Genomic DNA, 23,398 nt, shown 5'->3' with positions numbered 1-23,398 from the left:
ATCCTGGAGCTTCTTCGGCCAAGCACCAAGCAGGTTTCAATTTCAGAGTGATTTCTGCCAGCTCCCGGCATCCTACTACTCCTGTTTCATGTGACATTTTTCAGAAAATGAGTGAAAGTGCTCCTGCAGATCAAAGACAGCTGGGATAAATGACAAACATACCATGACAAATAATATACCAGAAAAAATGGAATGAAGTGCATGAAATCAATTTTTTCACCTTTCCGTCGTAAAAAACAAAACAAAACATTGTTTTGAACTGAAAGAATTTTAAACTAGAAATTTTGGTCTCACTGGAAATCTACTTGTGAATCTGCATGAAACATAATTTCTTTTTGTAATATTTTATTATACTTCAATCAAGATCACATTGATCAAAAGATGATTATTATTTGCATCTATAGTAACATGCTCCCCCCATCCCGAGAACAGAGGAGGCATCGACGGCAGTGACCTAGTCGGACACAAGGAGGAGCTATAGTGGAGGTGGGTTGCAAAGCAGCTTGCACAGAAAGCAGAAACTACAGGGTTGATACTGTAAATCAAACAGAGCCCTCTATAAAATCTGTCAGTTGGATGTATAGACGGGTATCAGCTACCCGTACCTTCCAGCAGGTTTCTCTTTTTACTAGAGACCCTGCAAACAATCTTAAGTAAGGAAAAGATAAAAAACTTGCGATGCAACTGACCATTGCATTTACTTGATAAAAATGCTGCATTTACTACATCATCTGCACAGTAGTGCAATAAGTGTTAGTGTTTACTATATTCTAGAAGCTAGAAGACTTTGTCTTTTTAAATGTCTCTTTGAGTTGAAGAACTTTGCTGATGAAAATAATAACCTTCTTCCTCTGGGTAAAACCCTGTGATTATTATTATTATTATTATTTTATTTTATTTTTTTATCTCTCATTGCTCACTACTCCATTTCTGTGTGAGTAATTTTCTTCCCTTTGGCTCTGGTCTGTCAAATCACAGCAGGAAGGTCAGCCTGTGGATATTAACTCATTCCTCATGTGACAGCCTGACCTACTAAACTAGCGATGGACATGAGATTCACAAGACAAATGCCTGGCGCACACAGGAACCTAAGGAGATTCAAGTAGAAACAATTTCACGTGTGTGCCTGTGCAAACCTACACGTACATTTATTTGCATGCTTGGCATTTTTTTACGTAGTCTTGTGTAAGCGCTGACCAAAAAAAGAAGCTTTTTGATATGTTTATGAAGGGCTGTAGTTCAATTGGGGAGTCTAAATGCTTGTCTTTATGCATAGCTGACCTGATTCTAGAGCATAGGAATCTAAGGAATCTGGTAAGCTAAATACAAATAAACTGAAAGAAGTAAGTGTATGTGTATAAGGAGAAGAAAGCAGCTCTGCACTTAGGCAGTGAATGGAAACATCTTGTAAATGGACTGCGACCCAGATGCAAATAGGATAAACGGGAATCAGGGTCAAGCACTTAATCAGCCAAATAAAAATGATCACTAATCAATGTGGTCCACTATTCTTACCAATTCTATTAATGAATTCTGTTTGAAATATAGCAGACTGGAGTTACATTAGATATAAAATATAAAAGTCTAATGTAGAAGGCTCTTATTTCTCGAGAGATTCTAAAACACGTTATGTGATTAACACTAATGCCCACATTCACCTAGACTGTCTTTTTGGCCTTCAGAAAGCTGGTTTATTTACTTTGGGAGCTAATGGAAAGCACTGAAACGCTTTAGGGTGGGAAAACTATGTGATGAACAGGAGCCAGAGTTTAGACCTATGACTCCCCCCTCATCCCTCTGCTCCTCATTGGTCCCTGGAGGATGATAGCTCAAGTCTTGAGTACGGAGGGGGACTAATACCATCCAGCTGGAGGCTGGCAGCAGCGACAGAGCCCTCCATATGTCCAGCAGATTGGGTTATGGCTCTCATCACTGACTTTCCCCCATTCCTCCAGTTCTTCACATGTGAAGGAAGAAACGTGAGTGGATGGAAAAATTAAAACAGAGATGCTCTGAGAAAGAACTGTTTGAATGTGAATGAACACATTTCTGGCAACTTTTTGCTGCTGGTTTTGAATCTATCAGTGAGAGAATAACAATCATATAACAATCATACCATCAATATAAGGACCCACAAATATCAGCAGATACCTGGAGGTAGATCGCTGAAACTATAAAAAAAATTGAATGTAGTGGAAACAAATATGGGGAAAAATGTTTAACTTCAAAAAGAAAAAAAAATACCTGTAAAGATGAGTGGTGACCCAGGAGGGAAAAATGTCCCAGCATTTGGCACCACATATGAAACAACAGCTCATGACCTTGCTGTAATTAACACGTAATGCACCAGCATAAACATCAATAGGCAACAGCGTCGGTCACTGCAGAACTCTTAATGAGGCATTAAAAGGTAGTATTTACGTGTAAATGCTGACATCATAAAATTAGTAAATAGGGATATACCGATTGTGAAATCAATAATTTTCAAAATAACAATTTAATTCTTGCTTATTAACCTATATAGGCCAAAAAGTGCGATTTTGGATGAAAAAAACTAGCAATATACTCACAATCATAATGCATAAAGCATATAAGGCATCAGTCATGCATGCATACTTGCCACCTCCAGTTGCTAGGGAACAATGTGTCCTCCATGCATACTATAGACATCCCAGAAATCTGGTAGTGACCACAAGGGTTTTTGTGCAACAGCCTCTTTGCAATCAATTTCATCCACTAACTACAAGGAACGTCCACCAACCACCCATCAAATAAGTTGGGAAATATAATTTTTTAAATCTTGAGTGGTGGTTATATCACATCTGATGTGGCGGACAACACTGAAGCAATGTCTGAATGATGTCACACAATGCGAGAGACCCCTGAAAGAGAAATCTGGCTTTCTTGCATTAAAACTGCAAATACAAGAGTTTATTCAAAGAAAAACACATGATGCTGGCACAAGACACAAACACCTGCCATTTTCTTTTTTCACAAACAATAATGTCCTTGTGACCAGGCAACAACCACACAACAAGAAACAACAAACAAATTCCTCTTTGCGTCTTCAGGTGTTGTGTTAACAGCTTCATTGTGCAGTATTGAGGCATGTGAAGAGAAAAGGTTTCAGGGTTACTGTGCTCTTGGTTTATTCACACATAGTTTTAAATTTGATCTTCAAAAATGACATGCTCGGGAGGCACGAGTCATGTTTCAGTGAGCGCACATTGTTAGAGCCACTCAAGTGGTTCACATGACAGCTACACTGACCCTGAGGAAAGACAGGAGAAGACAATAAAAGACCTAGCATGTTTACCATTCATTAAGTTTCAAGTGAAAGGCATTTCAGAAAGAGACAGATGGTTGCGTTAGAAAGGAATTAAATAAATACTGCAGGTCCAAAATAACCTCCAGAAGACTCAAACAAACCCTTCCTTTCATTATATCCTCAGAGAGATTTGTTCAGAACATTATAAACCTGCTGCTTTTATAACCTCGGGATAAAAAATGACTGTGTTCTTGGAAGCACGGGGCTATTGTGTAATCTGTCAGGGCAGTTAGCCCAAGGAACACTAAGTACACAATGCTCACTGACCCTGACCTCTACCACACAAGAACCAAAGACATTAAGGTGTCAAAATGTCACTTAGCTAACACGCTAACGCTAAGCGCCCCAGTGCTTCTTTTATTAGCAGCTATAAAGAGTTAAATGAAGTTTGGCTTGGATGTGGGGAGTGACAACACTTTGCGAGTAGCCTTGTGTTCACCTATTCAGGGTGGTAAAGAGGGTTAGGATCCCTGTGAAACCGCAAGGTAAAAGGTTGCAGGCAACACTTCCTGATGAAAAGGAGGAAGAAACATTCAAAGAGATTATTTTCAGGCTCCATGGAGGTCTCCATTGAGGCGTCTAGGCAACACAACAGAAATGTACGTTCAGCTGGGGAGACCATCTGAAGATGAGATATTTTAAACAGAACAAAAAGCAAGCACTTGCTTAAAAAACAAGAAAACACTGTAGTAACCTTTTAGCATCCAACGCAACTTGTGATCGATCACACTGTTGCCCTGATAAACCTTTTCCTTTGAGATTCTCAGAAAGCAGTCTTTAAAAGACCAGAAGGAGCCTGAAGGCATCCTGTCTCAGCAGCTTATCAGAGCAGCTGATGCATTTTTATTGGCGCTGTTCATGGGTACAGACTTCTAACCAGTTCCCTGACTGATGACCAGATTGTTCTCAGATTGATCAAAATGGCATTTAGGTAATAGTTTTGTCCAAGCAAATTTAACGAAAACTAATTAGGACATGGAAAATGAAGAACATCCTTGCTCGAGGACCCAGAGTGTCTGCAAGCCATCTCACAGACAGAAAATAGGAGTCACTTTCCAGCTTTATGAAAATGAGTCAGAAACCAGATCTGGCATAAGTCACAGGTGGTTTTTAAGCAGAGCGTCCTTGATTCTATTTCTAGATTTTGGAAATCCATCTGTAATTGACTTCTCTCGCTCCTCATATATCAATGATCTTCTCCCCATTTTCTATTTGGTTAAAAGCAGTATTTTAGCAAGATACCGGAAAGAAATTCAAACCACAACACTGGTACAGTACTTGAAACAAAATATGGGCCGTTCTGTGTTAGCATGGTTTCCCCGTGTCTCGGGGTACTCCGGTTTCCTCCCTTAGTCCAAAGACACGGGCATGGGCTGTACCTTTCTCTTGCACTGTAACTTGATTTAAATTGCACCTTTCCTATTCCCAACAACAAAACTAGATTTAGAGAGAAAGTTTCCAATTAATGGTATTCAAAGGGTCAAAAATACAAACAAGAACAACAAGATTAGCCAAAAAGCTCCCGTCGACGGCTCAGTAAATTAAAGATAGCTAACCCCCTGAGAACTGTTAGAGGGCTGAAATCAGCAGACACACAGGAAATGAAGGCCCACTGGAGAGTAAACAAGCAACATACCATAAGATCAGGCACCCCAAGAGGTAGTTAACTCACGAGAGATGAGACTGTTTTAATGGGGCACTAAAACTTGTTTTAAGTACACATCTGGAGTAGATTCTTCCAGAATGTGGCTGTTTTACAGCTAATGACCGGTGACGAATCGTCACGCCATCATCCTCTTCACATCTCACAAGTCATTTCCAACTATGAACAGTTAAAAAGGCAGGCACTAAAACTTGGAGCTTGTGAGACACAAAGTATTGGACATAAAGTATTAAAAAGATTCTGACAGATGTGTAGATACACCTGTCTTGTGCAATTGCAGTGCAGTTCATAGTGGGATTAATGTGCATTCACTGTGCAAGTAAAAGATGCTCAAATCTTTTTAAATGCACAATCACTCATTCTTACAGCTTCTATCCAGAGTGAATGTATCCTCATGATATTATTGTTTTCTAATTTTCACTAAAGATTATTATCTTATATAAAAGATACGAAGGCCAGATAAGAAAAATCTACGGCAGCAAAAACCTTAATAAAATATGGAGAAAACAATAGTTTGCTCAATCAAAATTAAAATATAAATATGATGCAAAAAGGAGCTCAAATCTACGATGAGGTGTTGTGGTTTGAGTTTTTAGCGATTTTTAGTATCTGTTCTTGAGGCAGCGGTGATGAAAGACATGTTAGTGAAAGTGTTCAGCTGCATGTCCAGTAAGTGCTGGAGAGAATAGTTTGGATCCATTAATTATCCACATCCATTCGCCACAGATGCAGCCATTTGGATGAACTCTGCACCAGCTGATGGAGCGTGTGGATTCAAACAGCACCAGCAACGGTGATTAATATGAATTTGCATTCCAATTGCATGAAGTTCAAAATTCATCCCACAGAAATGTTCCTTTGCATTAGCGTGTCCGCGATTATGCTGCTTTTCAATTACGTGCAACCCCTCTGTATTTCTTCGTTCTACTCAGTTTAACGTTCCTGTACAGCTGAAAAGTCCTTAAGCCAGCTACGGTCACACTGCATTCCAGGAAATGTGAGTGTGGCAATGTCTTGCTGCAACGCTCCATGACATCAAACTACACTCGCTGTGTTCCCTCTGGTCTTAATCATCTCACGAGGCATTCCATATTATTGATATAGCCATTATATAAACACCTCCTTTTATTAGAGCACAAAATCACATGACTGGCTCACTTTGTCCTCCAGTGTATATTACATTTTTATATTGCAAACACAAGCATTCTATTCTCAAGTATTTATCAAGCCATAAATTCTAGCTTCCCTTTCTAGCCATAAAATTTATGGATTAAAGAAATAACTGTGATTATTTATTTATCATTTTCTTCTGCAAAAAAGTCTCACAGTCTGTCTGCAGACGTGAAATACGTGTTTTACTCTGATTTACTCTCTCTCCCTGGTTCAGTAATTGACAGTGCATGACTCCTCTCAGCACGACACAACCTGCTGTATTGATTAAAGCTGGGGAGGCACATATTACACAGTGACTCAAGCTAATGTGAAAAGGTCCATGTCTGCTGACAAAGCAGCACTGCCCCAAAGAGAAATCACACATTTCTGTGACTGCAGGGAGTAAAGACGTAGGAGTGGACGGGCCACAAAAGACTGTGGTATGAAATCAGCAAGTACAATTACCAAGTAAGCAGGAGTGAACCCCACAATGTGTGCAAATATTTGTGCACATTGCTTTAGAATTCCCAAATTTTTGCCAGATCAGGAGTTCTGTGAGTGTCGACTCTGCAAGCATCTATTCAGCGAACAATTTCAGAGGATACTTGAAATGGCAAAGCTTGTTGTTCCAGCTCAGTCGTGCCCAGCCATTTGAGTCTGTGAGGAAGACAAGTGTGGGAGACTCTAGGAGCAGAGCACTGGCAGTGAATGGGACAATGAGAAGTCAAGAGCACGCATAGAGTGGGCCACTTGTGATCCTGCTGAAAAGTGCTAGACATCCCACTTGAGTCATGGCTAGGTCTAGAGAAACAGAAATCAAAGAAAAAGGGTGATTAGGATTCTGCTCACAAAACAGCAGACTGAAGGTGCAGCTCCTCATAACTCTGAAGGCTCTGATATAGTTTAGGGCCAACTCTGCTCAATACTCCCCACTTTAGCTGTAATAAATCTACCAAAAATAATTATTAAGAAAAAAAAGGACCTAATGTTTTTTTGGGCAATACTATATGTCTTTAAGATAAAAGGCATGGTTGACCTAACTTTTATTTCACAAGCTCAAGAGATGCTCCCATGATCAAACATTTTCTCTTTAGAACTGAAGACAGAACTGATTCAATATAGCTGGATCAATGAAACATAATGGGAGAGTCAAAAGAGCTACTGAGTAATTTCATGGCTTTAAAAAAGAAAATGAGAAAAGCCTGAAGGAAGGAGAGGGAGCACGGGAGAACAAGCAAAGTAAACAAGCTTGGCTTGAGCCTACTGGAGTTACTGGGTTTAGCAAAACATTCCAAAGTCTTCGAAACAGGCGGCCTTGTGAGGGAGAAACAAGTGGGCTTTAAATCACTGAACAGGAACAGTGTTCATGGCCTCTAATTCGATCATAATACTAAGAGTGTTCACTCTCACACACCAGCAGTGACACTGAAGTGGCTACCTGTACACTAACGTATAGAACGATGGGACACAATCAGTGACAACAACTGAGCCAAGCCTAATAAACTGGGAGAGGACAAAGTGATTTACTGACATGAAGGCACAGGGGATTTTACATTAAAACATATACATGTAAATATGAAGTCATAATACGAGGGGGAGGTTAATGGATGTAGTGAGGGAGTGAATGAGGGATGGTGCAACAGAAGAGGATACAGAGGAGGCAAATGATCCACTTTGGCGACTCCAAAACTGAGTAGCTGACATAAAAGGAAGAAAGACACTTGCAGCCTCAGAAACCATCCATCCATCCATCCAGCCAGCCAGCAGCCATCCAGCAGCCATCCATCCATCCAGCCAACCAGCCATCCATCCAGCAGCAGCCATCCATCCATCCAGCAGCCATCCATCCATCCAGCCAGCCAGCCAGCCATCCATCCAGCAGCCATCCATCCAGCCAGCCAGCCATCCATCCAGCAGCCATCCATCCCAGCAGCCATCCATCCAGCCAGCCAGCCATCCATCCATCCATCCATCCATCCAGCCAGCCATCCATCCATCCATCCAGCAGCCATCCATCCAGCCAGCCAGCCATCCATCCAGCAGCCATCCATCCAGCAGCCATCCATCCCCAGCAGCCATCATCAGCATGCCATCCATCCATCCATCCATCCAGCCAGCCATCCATCCATCCTTCCATTAAAAAAGGCAAAATATTTGGAATGCATAGACCTAGCATAAGGCTTTAGACACACATAACGCATTAAAGGTGTTACATTTTATAATCCACAGAAAGCTTGTAACAGATTTTTTGAAAACTTGGTAGTACCAAGGTGGAAACTTAAACTTTTACAGCCCACTGCCCACAGAAGCTGGAGAAAAACAGACTTTTCGGCAAATTTAATTCATTTCACTTTTCTCCTTTAATGAGGGAAACACACTGAACTGAAAGTGTGGGGTTTACTACACAAAACAAAAATCATGCAACAATGGGAAAAGGTTGATCACGAGGCTGAAGGAAAATACAGTGTGTCCCTGGCATGTGTCCCATAGTCATGTCTAGTCAGGAATGACTGTAATCTTATATAGCAAACATACTTACGCTAACGCGGTAAAAGGGTCCGTGCATGCTTTTGCGTATTCCCTCAATTACTCACACACTTACACACCCACAAAAACAAACTGTTTTTATGGCTCTTTCAGGAGGTTCAAACATAGCACATATCCCTCAAGAGACACACGTGGGCTTTAATAGAACCTCTTCCACTGAGATCACAGGAAAGGAAAGTAGTGTTGGCCTACTTTTCTTCATCTTCATGAAGGATGCAAAACACGCAGAGAAGTAGACAGCGGAGTGCACTTGATAAAATAATAAAGCCGTGCTATTTATAGTCACAAATGAGCAGCTTGACCTAAATGTCACAGCGAATGCTCAAATGTGACGTCTGAAACTGGTGGGTGCCCAGAAGGAACATCACAAGCCATTCTGCAGAATGCGCGAATGGACGACCACAAGACAAATCACCAGAGGAGCATCTGCTGCGGCAAATTAACGATACAAAGAAAACCTTAGTGGAGAGTTTTGTCCTGAAGCCACTTTGACATCAAGATGGGAGTAGAAAAGGTCAGCTTTAGAAACAAAGACATCTATTAGAGTTGTAGCCAGGCTCGAAACCCTAAAAGATGCACGCAGCTGTGACGTCAGCCATTGGTCTGTTGACTTCTATTTTAAAGCCTTAAGATTAGGCTCAGCATTTGCCTTTCTTTTGGAATCAAAGTGATCATATTCACAAACAGGGTCAAGTGATCCAGTTCAGTGGTGTCAACCACGTGAAGTGAAGCCTAGAAGCTGAGACTGGTTGGAAAACACCTCAAAGAGGCCACACCCCTCAAGCAAAGTAATAAGCCTTAATACAAGCTGAACACACCTACACAGGTATACTTGTAAACATAGCTTTTCTGGGTGTTTTGTCTTTGTCCTAATGCTTGCTTATCCGAGGTCGGGTCGCGGGGGTAGCAGCCTAAGCAAAGAGGTCCAGACCTCCCTCTCCCCAGCCACCTCCTCCAGCTTGTCCGGGGGAATACCAAGGCGTTCCCAGGCCAGCCGAGAGATATAATCTCTCCAGCGTGTCCTGGGTCTGCCCCGGGGCCTCCTCCCGGTGGGACATGCCTGGAACACCTCGCCCAGGAGGCGCCCAGGGGGCATCCTTGCCAGATGCCCGAACCACCTCAGCTGGCTCCTTTCGATGTGGAGCAGCAGCTGCTCTACTCTGAGCCCCTCCCGGATGGCCGAACTTCTCACCCTATCTCTAAGGGAGAGGCCAGCCACCCTTCGGAGGAAGCTCATTTCCGCCGCTTGTATCCGCGATCTCGTTCTTTTCGGTCACTACCCACAGCTCGTGGCCATAGGTGAGGGTAGGGACGTAGATCGACCGGTAAATTGAGAGCTTCGCTTTTACACTCAGCTCCCTCTTCACCACGACTGACCGGTGCAGTGCTTATCACTGAAAATGGAGCTTCTGAAAAATTCCTTGACAATTTTAAGAAACTGTCAAAGCTGTGCAACTTAACCTCCTTTGTTGATGTCAGACTGTGAACTCCTTGATTGTCTGTAGGCTTCTGATTGGCCAAGATGAGATGTGACAACCTGCACAAAACCGTCTGGTACATTTTCATTGCAAATTTGAGTAACAGAAAATGAGTATACTTATACTTAGTATAAAAACCATAACTATGCAACACATCATATGTAGATCCCATATCAAATTAACAACTTTAAAATGAGATGGGACATTAATCATAAGCTTTTCTTTTCCAGTTTATAAAATCTGTGCATTAAACATACTTTTCTTTCTCCGGGAAATACAGAAAACTTACATTTAGCTCACATGTACATATTGTGACAAACTGCAGAGAAACAATTAGTGTGACTGGTTGGTTTGTTGAGCTGTTAGAAAAGTTGCACTTGAAATGACCTGCCACTTAACAAAAAACCTTACTCCATTCATGCTTGCTCATCTTCAGTAGAGCTAGCTAGATGCTGAAAACGCGACTATTTACACGCACAATGAACGCATCACTGACGTGAGAAGACAACGGAGATGTGCTAAAGGTGTAAACAGCCGTGGGATGTCATTATTTTCTCATGACTGATCAAATAACTGGCTATCAGTGCCAGGTTACAGCACATGGCTAAATAAACCAGTGGACAACAGTCTGCCAATCACACTTGATTACTCATTAGTTGAAGGTGCAGGAACGCTGCTCTTGATCGGCTACCATTAGCCATTTGAAACGTGCTATAGACAAGTGTTGCGAAGACAAAAAAGTATAAGCTGCAACCCAACAAATAGTTCAGAATAACAACATGAAAGAAACAGCAAGGTGAACATGGTGAACAAAGTACTGTGTGATACAAGCTTTTTCAGCCCCAGCAGTTAAAATGGACTTTGTCGAGAAAACACACAGAGTGATTTTGTCTTGTTTATCTGCAGCTAAAACAGCCGCTAAATTTTCCATTCTTGCTGTGAATGTATGTTGTTGAAGCTAATTTGTTACACAGTTGCCTTGTCTGTTTTCATTCAAAGAGGTCTATGCTGATGTCACAGTGGTGCACCCATTCTGACTTCCTCTTTGGGCGTCCTTCAGGCGTGAAATGACTCTGTTGGGTCCCTGTAGAGCCACAATAGGTCCAGAACATCTGTGTGGTTTAACAGTAGACAGAGTCTGAGCAGACCGGAACATGTCTATGGGCACCCCACTGACCCACCCTTCAGACCCATACAAAAGCCTGGCTGCCACTTAACAATCACACATGGACAAGCAGGGGCACAAAGACGCTCTCATATTGAAACACTAGCACTTAAATGCACTAATTCCTAACAGATAATTTTCAAAGTAACATGTCATGACCTTGATGTCTCTGTTTTGGCAGTGGTGAAAATTTTTAAAGTCACATTATTCTTAGCAAGTGCTGCAGAGTTATTGGTTTCCCCAGTCTTTCATCACGCCCACACCACTTTGGTCCAGATGGTTATGTGTCAGCACCTCGTCAGCTTCACGTGGCACAAAGCAGGTTTTTGTCTCTGTGTGCTTCTGGTACAAGATGGACCCACTTATATAGTTCAAAATGGATGGAGCGGTAATGCAGATTTGGAAGTGCAATTATTTTTGGTTTGTTCATTTTGGCGTTGAATTATGGCTCCACAAAGACTCGGCACAAGCAAACACAGTCTGTGCTTTTTTATAATTAATAAAGCTGGTGAAGCTGCACACACATAACGGCTGCTGTACTGTCACACACACCACTTCGAGCTGCACGTTCATTTAAAATTTCACTAGTTCGCAAGATCTTAACAAGAGACACTGTAGTCACGCCAAATAACTTATTTACTATGCAAAACCCCCAAACATATATGTAATATTCATGGAAAAATGTGGCTTTTTTGGATAGACTCAAATATGAAATAAAAAGTTAGGAATAGGTTACACTATATTATACGGTTACTGGGACCTTAAAAGTCAAGGCTGGGACAAGAAGTTGAATTCTTTCATGAAGATATAGATAAAAGTTAAGTTAATTTTAACACGGCAACCGATTTAAGAGGTTGCTGTGAATAACAGTGCCTTAGTCTTGTAGTAATATTAAAGAAATTGCTGAAATGCTCTAAAATAACCAACTTAATACGCCTGTTGCCTCCCTTCATAAATAGATTTATTGATCAAGATCTGGTTCTTATGCAACAGTATTACCCTATGAGCATTACAGTAGAGATAAAGTAGTTAGACCTCTATGGTAGCTGTCCAAACATGGTGCAAATGTAGAGCAGAAATAAGCTACACCCTGATGCAATCCATGATTACATCTCAGAAATGGCACAATGTTAAAAATGAGGTTCAACACAAAATGTGAATTTTGTCTAAATACAGCCTTCAGAGAAACTTCAGGTCACATGCATTGTTTTAGTGCACAGTTAGCATAATATGTGTCATCTATACATATTATGTATAGATGACACCTTTGTTAGGCTGATAAGAATTAAATTCAGCAAGATTTGATTTAAAAAGAAAAAAAAGGAATGTCAGACTGGCGACATGTGGGTGTACTGCGCCTCTCGCCTTTGACTGAGAAAACATTCGAATGGCTTTTGTCTGCAGCCTCATTGGTTTACTATCTGCTGACTTTCATGGTTAAATTTCATACCTGTGGCCTAAATGTTGCATTCATTGCTTCTTAAAGAAACACTGTACTGAAAAAGTAGGCAGATTTAAGTTGGTCTTGAGAATAAATAGCTTGAGGAAGCGGTGATCTTTTTGCTTACGTCTCCAGTAGACAGTGTGCACAAAGGCTGGACTAGAAGCTGGGCTTTGTCAGTGGATAAACTCTGCAGTTGAGTACATCTTTCCCCTTTCAGCTGTAAACACACTTAAATATGTGATGTAAGTGTAAGGATGACGAGGGTGGGAAATGTCAACAAGGCTATTGAGTTTCAGGACATGTGATACTGTGCAGAAGTGAGATCCTTGAGGATCATACTGTCGGTGTTTGTTAGAAAATGCACATGCGTCATCAAGGTTTACAGACCAAAATCAAGTCATTGTCATGAGTTAAAGTAAATAAATATCATCTTACCCATCTTTTGCCCTCTAGAGGTCAATTTAGATGAGAAATCATTTTACAAGGGACTAAAAAGAGTCTTGTTGAAATGCTGTCATCTCCCACAGCAAGAGAAAATGTTGGACTCACACATAAAGATTATAGAAAACTTTCATTAAAGCTTCATTAAGGGGCTGAAGACGTGTTAAGCCTGTTTGGTTCCAAACACACTAAGGCACAACTATGAATGTTTTGGTTCAGAACAACATGTTCCTGCACACTAATGTCATGAATGACATCACGCACAGTCAAAAGTTAATTACATACACATTTGCTGTTGAAAGCCTTAAAACTGAGCTTAAATCTTGAGGAAGTGACATGTATTGAAAAAACAAAAGGGAGAAATTAGTGTCACAACAGGAGAGCTGTAATTAGATCCTGTCATAATTCTTTAGCCTACTTCTCTAGTCTTCCCTCTTTCATGTAAGACAGTGATCTATGCTGCAGTGTGAGACATATCTGGAAGTGTTTGTCGATGGATATTTATTACCTGGTGCTCTTTACTTCTACTGAGGTTAGGTCCACAGGGCACTCACCTCTGGATTGATGGGGATTTTGTGTGACCCCCTTTGAAAAGGCACATCCAACAACCGAGCTGAGTTGCAAAGAACACAGATTTTAAACATGACGCAAGGACATAATGTGACCTTAAATAAATATACCTTTTTCTTAAAAGCACTTTGAAAAGACCTGAACTTGTAGTGGATGTCAGCCATCTGGGGCCAGCATTCCTAAAGAGCATCTCTGTAAATGCACTCTCTGTGCTGCTGCTTTTATATGATCAGGGACTATTTGTATTATTTAAAAGTAAGCTTACCAGAGACCTGGAAGTCTATTCTAATGGACTCAGTCCTATGTGTGCATAACCAACTCATTAGTTATACATGGGCCAAACCTGGTCACTAGAGAGACAGAGTAGGTATGAGGAATGACAGCAACACTGCTCTCTTTAAAAAGAAAGCGTCAGCCATGTTCACGAACATCTACCAAAAACGAGAAAGCTCTAAACATGACACAAACCCGTCAAAAGAATCCGAACTGCTTGTTTCCTTCTCTGAGCTTCAGTACCCCACCCATCCATTAAATCCCAGTCAGCTGTTGTTCTATTGATCTGTTTGTCAGAAATACAGCTGACTTTACAGAAGCCTGGCCATAAATCCTGCCTCCTCTCTGAGACAATGACAATGCATTTTTGTCATAATGTCGCGCATCATCTTAGAGATGATAAACTACACGTGTATGTTTTGTATCTAAACATTCATATATGCAAACCGTTAAGAGGAAAGTAACGAGAAGAAAGGATGTGCACACTGAACCAGCAACAACACGAACATGCTTTTGCCACTCACCTGCCAGACGAGCCTCTCGAGCGGGCTTGCTGAGCATATCTAGGGCTTTGGAGGTAGAGGACCTGATGTGGTCACTGAAGGACCTCTGCAGTAGCAGCAGCCTCATGGAGCGAGACATGGTGATCCACCTAAACTTACCAATGTCAGACTCCCACTCTATCTGCACACTTATTCCTGACTAAGTTGGCTTTTGTGCATTTCCCTCTCGTCAGTTAATTGGATAATATCTATCTGGAATAGCTTAAACATCACTATCATCAGTGCTCAAATATCCAAGCGTAATCTGACTAGTTTCTGCATCTACCTGGTTTTGAGCCATCTTCTGCATTGGGCTGCTTCTCCTTCTCCTTCTGTTCTGTTCGAGTCTGGACTGTACACTCCCGTCTGCTGCAGCAGGCATCAGTGCGGTAACTGCTGGGACACATCCAGCCAGTGCTGCAATGCTCTCATATTCTATTCTGCCAGAGTGTGTGTATGTGTGTGTGTGTAGTGCTGTGTGTTAAGGTGAGTAAGTGCTTTCTGACAGAAGCTTCATCCCTCTCTGTGAATAAATGAGTGGGTCACAGTCACGACTTGCATTTTATCCTGTATGTCTCTCTATTTTTGCCTCTTAACTGTTCCACCTTCCTTCACATCCAGTCTATTTACACCTGCCCTTCCCTGTCTAGACACAAGGAGCATCAATGCCTGTTATATAATGTATTTCCAAGCCAGCATGCTTGTTCTGAAGTTCCACCTGCCCTCATCTTAAAGAAATAATACGAAATGGAAGTGACGGCAATGAAGGGGTGCAGGATAACATCTAGATCCACTCAGAGATGACAAAATGTTAGAAGCAATTAAAGAGTGAAAAAAGGTGAGTTTAACTTGCTTTGACCACAAAAACTTCTGTCATCCCCAACAGTCAATAATCACTTTCCTAAGCCAATCCTGTGTTAAACCGTCCGACTCATAGCGTGACTTACTGTAAATATATTATGGACAGACGAGAACATACAGTGAACACATATAAACACACACGTCCATAAACACAAGCTCAAGTAAATTCTATTAGCTATTGAGAAACACACATGCACTGCTGATTCTTACATAACCAAACTTAAGCTTCTGAAATGGCCAAAAACAGCATAATACAATCCGTTACTACTTGTACCGCCGCGGTGTTGATCGGATAATCATGATTTGGCTTCTATTTAGCAAGTACAACTCTCTGAGATCAGCGAGGAAGCTTAAGCATTGGCTGAATTTAAAAAAAGAAGCTGTAGTAACATTTCGAAAACTTTAAACTGATTTTTGTACTCTTTTATTTTTTGGTGTTGATTTGGTGTCACATTGCAAAGGTGGGGCTACACAAGCTATTTTAAGCCTTTGAAAGATAAAATCTAAATAGGAATGTGCCTTTCAGTCAAATAAAAGTTTGTTATTACATTTTAAATGGTTTTAATATTTCATGCAAATTTAATAAAATGCTGTAAAGACAAAGAAAGCACTTGCATGAGAGCTACGCTGTGTTTTTAATGTTAATGTTTAGTACTCTATTTTTACATTAAAAAAGGCTCATATTGTTACCTGTATGTGAAATGGTAACTTCTTTTTAATTGAATGCTTTTAGATTCACCAATTTGCATAAACTGCAATTGTAAATTCACCAATCAATAAACTAAGGGCTGTGGTTCAAAAGGTGGAGGGTCATTCACTAATTAGAAGGTTAGTAGTTTGGTACCTGGCTCCTCTACTCTCTATTTGCCCTTGGGCAAAATACTAAATCCCAAATGACCTCCTATGCATCCATCAGCATGCTTGCTAGGAAACTGGGAAATACTTGCAGTATTTGTTATGACCACCTTTATTCTTCAACCTATATTTCTTGTAATCTTTTCAGGAACAGTTCTCCAGATTTCTTTCTTTCTGAGATCATTGTCATGCTGACAAATCGAGCTGTTGCCAATCAGATGTTTTCCAGACGGTACTGTGTTATAGATCAAAATCATAATGTGGTTTTCTGTGTTCATAATCCCATAACTTTTAAAAAGACTTGCAATAACATTGGCTAAAATGCAGCTCCAAACTACGACAGGCTTCGCCATGTTTTACAGATGGCTGCAGAGGCTCTGTTGTACCTCTCTCCTGACCTCACCTGTTGTTGTGATAAAGATTTGTTTCAAAGACTTGGATGTATCACTACATAAAAACTGTTGCCACTGGTTTTCAGTCCAGTTCTTGTGTCATGTGTCATACCTGAGTCAAAGTTGTGCTTGAATGACTCATAAGTCAGTATTTAGTGAGATAACTGTGTTTTCCAGCTACAACAGGACATTATTTTCAGTACAAAGGCAAGCAACAAGCTAGTGATTGCAATGGAGAATTTAGCAGCTAAAGCGCAACATATTTTCTTCAGAAGATAATGAAAAGACAAGACAAACAGTGATTGTTTGACCAGAAAGAAGACTGCAGAAAAATATATTATAAGGTGATAATAATTTCATTTGCATTCAGTTTGTTATGCTGCCCCCAAGTAATCACCCACCCAGAAAAAAAAGTTAATATCTCACAGTTTACTGAACTTAAAAACACTCTATCGTCTTTTAGGCCCAACAGTCTCATACTCGTGTGTGTGTGTGTGTGTGTGTGACTATTTGTGTTCTGCTAAACTGCATTTTGTTACATTTCACACTAAGCTCACACTTGAGAAAGATCAGCCAGTCATGCTGATTGCTCCAGCAAGTGAAGGTAATGCTTAGGCTAATTGCAGTTTCAAGATAGCATTGTGCTCATCACGGCCAGTTGACTTTATGGTCTCCCGGGGTTTGCTGAGACTCATAACGATGGATTGTTGCATCTTAACCTTTTCACAACCTTTTAGTTCATGCTCCCACAACTGTGGACTGACGTCCTGGACAACCTAATAAATAAGGATTAGGGCGTGATAAAGAAAAAGAAACTATGGAAGTATCAGAGTTTCCGTTCCTCCTTCACACACTGGTTTGACTCACATGACATGAGTTGTTGTTTTCAGGCGAGTGCGCTTGTGTACGTACACCAGGACACAAACAGAAACCATCTGGGTCAGTGTGTGTGTATCACAACATATCGGTGTACTTTCCCTCTCTGTCTCCAGTATACCTGTGGTAGGGGGCAATACGCAGACTGTAACCTGGATATGAGGGTAAATATGCTGAAGCAGAAAACAATGCAAGTCTCACACCTCAGGAAGGAAAGCACTGCCAAATGCCTCCTTTGTCAAACAAGTGTACAGCCTGCCAGGAGTGTGCACGAATACCAGAATCCACAGAATACAGTCTGGAGAGGGTTACATGCCAACATACTGAGACAGGGGTGTTGTGCTTTGGGAAGACTTCAAACAGTGCATAGGAACAGTATGCCAGGGTCTTCCATCAAAATGTCTATGAAAAACAATGCACCCATTGCAGAAAAGCCAAAGATGTGTTATGTGTGTGTGTGTGTGTGTGTGGCACAGTGTGACTGTAATTGTGTGCAAGTTCCTTTGATGTGACCACCCACTTGATTTCTTAAGCTTGATTTAGACTTCTGTGATAAACCTACATCCTAACTTACATAGTAACCGGAAACTTCTTTTGTCCCCACATTGGAAACTTCCACGGCATTCTAGTCATTGTGCTACGCGTTGACCTGACGTGTAGATACAATTTTCAGGAGGTGCTCGTCAGGTTACGCAGAACTTTGCTGCGTAGGGTTAAAATGGAGTTCCAGTTATGGCGTAGGTTATGATGTAGATGCAGAACTATACACTCCCTCACATGCTAGCTACCAGTTAATTCAAGGTATAAAAATGAAGTTTCCGAAATCACGAAAAAAAAACCACCCAGACATCTTAAGATATATAAAGGAAAAAAAATCCACCAACTGAGTGAGAATCTGAGTGAACCTCAGTCTCTCTCCCTGACAACCAAACAAGGGGAATAAACCAGCCAGGGAGTGACAGAGCCTGCTGAGCCAGGACTGATTCATTAGCCTCGGGACAGCATTGGCATGCTACACCATCATCACTGGGGAGATTTACAACCTCCTGGCTATGGATGAAAATTCCTCCAGGATTATTTAAGATAAAGAATATATTTAAGAGGATATACACCTCTTTGAAAATGATAATAAAGAGAATAGGGAGTGACATATCCAGAATGGCATCAATTGGTTACTTAGTTACCTCCCAACTTATCCATGTTTCTTATTTGAAGCAAAAACCAAAAAATATCTATTTCATGTGATGAAAGCCTTTGCAAAAAATATTCTCACATCCGATGTCTAAAACTAACTTTTTGGTTTCCTGACCAAGAGACAGACAAGCCAATCCACTGGCTAAGCATCGCAGAGATCAAATTTACATACATACATACATTTACATAGATATTTAGGTAATAATTATGTATGCAACCTTAAAGACATGGTCATTATTTGAAACAAATTATGAACAAACAGAAGGACCTGTATAATTTATATAAATCTACTTTGCTATTAAATGTATTCAAGAATGAAACCAACTTGATGGTTTTGTTAAACATGTGATGTTTATCGACCTTCTATACACTCTCTGCAGTTACCCTGTTCCATTTACTCACCTTTGTGGTGGACAACCTCAGAGAATTACCCGCCAAATGGAAATTTTTACCCACATTACACCTGTTACCGGCCCTTCACACAGGGAGGTAGAAGGTAAGTGCCAGAAAGGTCAGAGAGTGTTTTTTTAAACCACAACAGAACTTATTACCTCAACCTTAAACTAATGTCATGAGATTGTTTAGTGTAGCTTATTAGCCAAGACTGCATCATACCATAGATGCTATGTGCAAATAGTTTCTATAAATGGTGACATTAAAAATAAAATACAACCAATATCAAAAAGGTTTCTTTATGCAAAAAGACTAAAAAAAGACAATTTTCTTTTACGTCACAACAGCAGGTAGCTCCAAATGTTTGATTTTGCTGATGTTTTTTTCCTGATGCAACCCCAAAGGGATTTGTGTCTCTGACTGGGATCAAGCCTAAACCCATTACCAAAACACTAAAATAAAAAAATCAGTGACAAATAAAAATTTCTCACCATCCATGTAGAACATTTACTCGGCAGCTTCCATGATAGTCTTCTTCTTCTACATACGTTGCATGTACTGCGGGTACTGAATCAATAGCTGTTGAACAGCTATAATAAGACTGATGACGCAAGGCCTCTTTCACCTCTTCTGGCTTATTTCTATAGAACAGGGGAGACTTTTGTTGTTGTAGGTTCGGGAGTTTCAGGAGGAGTTCCTGTTGTAAATTCCCCTTCATGTGTGGTTTCCTTTTCACAGTACAGGAGATGGATGCCCAAAGAAAGAGCTCTCAAAATTCACAGGAGGAACACTTACTGTAATACAATATGATTCAACCAGAAATCTGAAGTAGCAGAACAGTGAAACATCAAATGCTTCCAAACTTTTTTAAAATTCCAAACTATCCCATATATCCTTTGACATCAAGCATGAGGAAACTGGATTATGTACATTCAAAGGGAACAGTTGTGATTTGCATTTGTAAATCTTTCCACCTCAAAAGTTTGAAATATAAACCAACTCAGCTGCAGTATGTTACACTACCAGTCTCCAGACAGGAAGCAAAGGAGAGGGTGTCAAATGGGAGGGGAGAGGAGGGGCTGGTTGGGGGGGGGGGGGGGGGGGGGGTAGGCCATCAGAGACGGATGGGGGAGGCCAGGAATGTGACCTTGCACAAACACATTGACTCCTGTACTTGGTATGAAGTGGGGAGGGCAAAAAGTGGGATAAGGCAGACTCAATTATAGAAGAGGAACAAGCAGCAGAAAACAAACATCAGTCATGAGCTGCTGTTGACTTGGCTCCAAATACGAAGAGCTTGTTTACATCTGTCAGAGCGCTTTCTCAGATGACAGCGCTGCCGTTAAGAGGGCACGCAGCTGCAGGAAAGAGGCAATAGTCGCAAATGAGAAAAGCAAGTTGTTCAACTCTGCTAACTGTGATGTTCTCTGAATTAAGTGGGACGCTGTGTGGGAACGTGGTCTGTTGGAGCCAAAATGATCAGTCACAAGATCTGCAGAGAAAACGTGATCCTTAAGACACCATCTGTGCTCAGAGGACTGATTTACTTGTTTACTCAGATGACTAAGTATGTCACATATTCCTCACAGATACACCATATTTCTAAGACCTTTTACTAAAGGAAAAAAAATAGAGAAATATACTTAAATTTCTTTTTTTTTCCCTGTTTTATTGGATGAGTGGATCAGTTCTGTCTCTTTTACACAATAAGCCTTCTGTCTATTTATTGAGCCTTGTTCTGCTGAAGGTGTATTCCTCTTAAAAGGGAATTTTTCCTTCCCACTGTCACCAAGTGCTTGTTCACAGGGGTCACCTGATTGGTGTGGTGTTTTTCGCTTATTGTAAAGTGTATTCCTTATAATATAATAGACCACTTTGAGGCAACTGCTGTTGTGATTTGGTGTCGTATAAGTCAAACTGATATAACAAATATTAAATATAGTTAAAACATCTTTTTAGCTGCTTCTTTCAGATTCAAATCTTCACATGAATCAAATTGACATTACAGATCAGAAACTATTGACTTTATCCACACGCTGATATCTTTTCACTTGACCAGACGGCTGTGCCTTCAAAAGGGAGTTTTTTTGATGTGAGATTGTCTAATGATTCATTCTGGGTTCCCCACAGTTTAACGCTCAGGTCACTTCTAATAAACAATTATCTTACCATCAGCCGTAAATACCAGTAACATCACTGTAACTGGAAAGAATAGTGACTAACAGGGAAACAGGAAAAAAAAAAACAGCTCCAGACAGACATGATGAGGCAAGTTATTCACAGTCGGAGCATGAAGAATCCCACTGAGGGTATCTAACCCTCCAGTTTCCTTATTCTTCTTATCGCCAACTGCTAGCCAAGACACGTAGGTCCAGGTAAAAAGCCAGGATTTGACCCTGCTATTGGTTGGATGCCCATCATTGTGTTTTATATTTGCACTGGTTTATATTTAGATCAGTTAGGCAGATCATGGTGCGTCTAAACTCAACTACAGCCAAGAAAAAAACACAGAAGACAGACCGACTTTGCTATCAGTAATCTGCAACGTGGATTTCTGACATGTTTACAACATTGCAAGTTTTCACATCAGTGAACATTCAGTTTAAGCTTGTGTGTTATTACCCTCAACAGTGTCTATTATTATCAAACTTAGTTTGGATATCAAGTTCCATTGTGGTTCTGGATCCCATTCAGCAAAGAACCTGGATTCGTTTCATTTTGTAGGCAGCACATATTATCTTGTTTTGGCAAGACCACTGTCACTGGTTCAAATAACAGAAGCTGTTGTTTGAATCATAAACAATAAAAATGCCAACATTTAGCCTTTTTTGTTACTTTGTGCTCTATCTGCTACACTCTGTCTTCTCTGTCTTCAAAAATTAAAACACCATCATTTAGCTGTTAGCTATTTTCTCTTTAGCTTGCAAATTATGAAATATAGGTAATCAAATAATTTAGGATATTGGTAAAAAAGATTTGTTTTCAGTAAGATAATTATCATTACTGTACTGGATATGGATTTAACCAAGTGCTATAATAAACAATTATGTTTTTCTGCTTTCACATTTCAGTTTCTGGTTATGACATGGAGGGCGATGTCTACGACATTTCTAAGTCATAAATTGGCAATAAAGGTTACTCCCAGATGATGCAATAGTACTGTAAGAAAAGCTTCACAGTAGCTAACCCTAGTTGTTAAACCTCACCCAGCCATACCAATTATGTGCTACCTTAACCTGCTCAAATAAAGAGCAGATAAAGGAGTGCTTGTAGTGTTCAGGCCTACAGCAGAAAGCATTAAAAATATTAAATCCTCCAATATAGGCTGTCTTCGCTGTTTTCCTTGTTGTGTTTTTACTCCACGAGGCAAGTCTGTCAGCTTCCTATCTTTTATCCAAGAAAAAGTTGCCTCTGAAGATAAACAGAGGCTTTTTTTGTTTAACAAAAATTGCCTCTTTGTTATAATAATAATACATTTGTGGTAATGAATAAATAAATGAATAAATCTGAGTGTATTCTTAGTTTCAGCAGCATAACATACACATCGCATCTCTCACCTCATCATGACTGTCCTTATCCTCCAATGGTATGCGGTATGTCTTGTGTCTTTTCTTGCTATTACAGTTAACTGGTGCTTTGCAGGCCCTGTAAAATCAGGCAATAACCAGCAGGACAGGAGCTGTAACTCTGCAGAGCAACAGACACATGGTCTTTGTGCGCAGCCAAGCCATAACACTGGCTAAGGTACATCCAGTGCCACAGGCAGGTCATCAGCCGTGCCATTAGGGAGCATGGACTGTGGAAACGTCTTGTTGATCACTAGTGAGCTTCTGTTGTTGCACACATAGTAAAATTAACCATGAATGAGCTGTCTTTCATAGCAGTGCAGCAGGAGCCTTCAGGGCATGGCGTGTGATGTAACACTGTCAGAAATGTGTCATTCCAAGAGGCCTTAAATGCTGGCGATACAGAGAGGGCTTTGAAGTGCCACAATGAACACTGGGCTTTGTGCCCCCCCCCCCAAACTCCCATTGCAACCCCATCCTCCCCCTCCATCCACAGTCCTGGGCCCTATCACACAGACGCAAAGATTGAAGTTACATAACTTGCTTACAGGGAGTCAGAGTGATTTAATTTAAGAAAAAATGAAGAACAGACTTTGACCCCATTGAAGCTGCCAAAGTGCTTTTTTTCCAAGCTTTAACTTAGAATGCAGGTAGCACT

General features: G+C 40.7%; 1 protein-coding gene across 3 annotated transcripts in view; it reads right to left on the bottom strand.

Moving 5' to 3' along the window:
- The window catches only part of dlc1 (DLC1 Rho GTPase activating protein), an 82,176-nt gene that overhangs the window by 33,208 nt on the left and 25,570 nt on the right, over nucleotides 1–23,398 (bottom strand). The window contains exon 1 of one of the 3 annotated variants that reach the window (XM_040024217.1): nucleotides 14,586–16,028. The exons of the other annotated variants lie outside the window; for them this stretch is intronic. Within the exon in view, the coding sequence (XP_039880151.1) occupies nucleotides 14,586–14,703 (118 nt within the window). The 5' untranslated portion in view covers nucleotides 14,704–16,028. Of the gene's footprint in view, nucleotides 1–14,585; nucleotides 16,029–23,398 lie in introns of those variants that run through there. 3 annotated transcript variants of the gene reach the window in all.

The sequence above is a fragment of the Simochromis diagramma genome, unplaced genomic scaffold, assembly GCF_900408965.1.
Source record: "Simochromis diagramma unplaced genomic scaffold, fSimDia1.1 OVJJ01000302.1, whole genome shotgun sequence".
NCBI lineage: Eukaryota > Metazoa > Chordata > Actinopteri > Cichliformes > Cichlidae > Simochromis > Simochromis diagramma.
The sequence above is the reverse complement of the archived record's forward strand: the minus strand, read 5'-3'. Positions and strand labels throughout refer to the sequence as shown.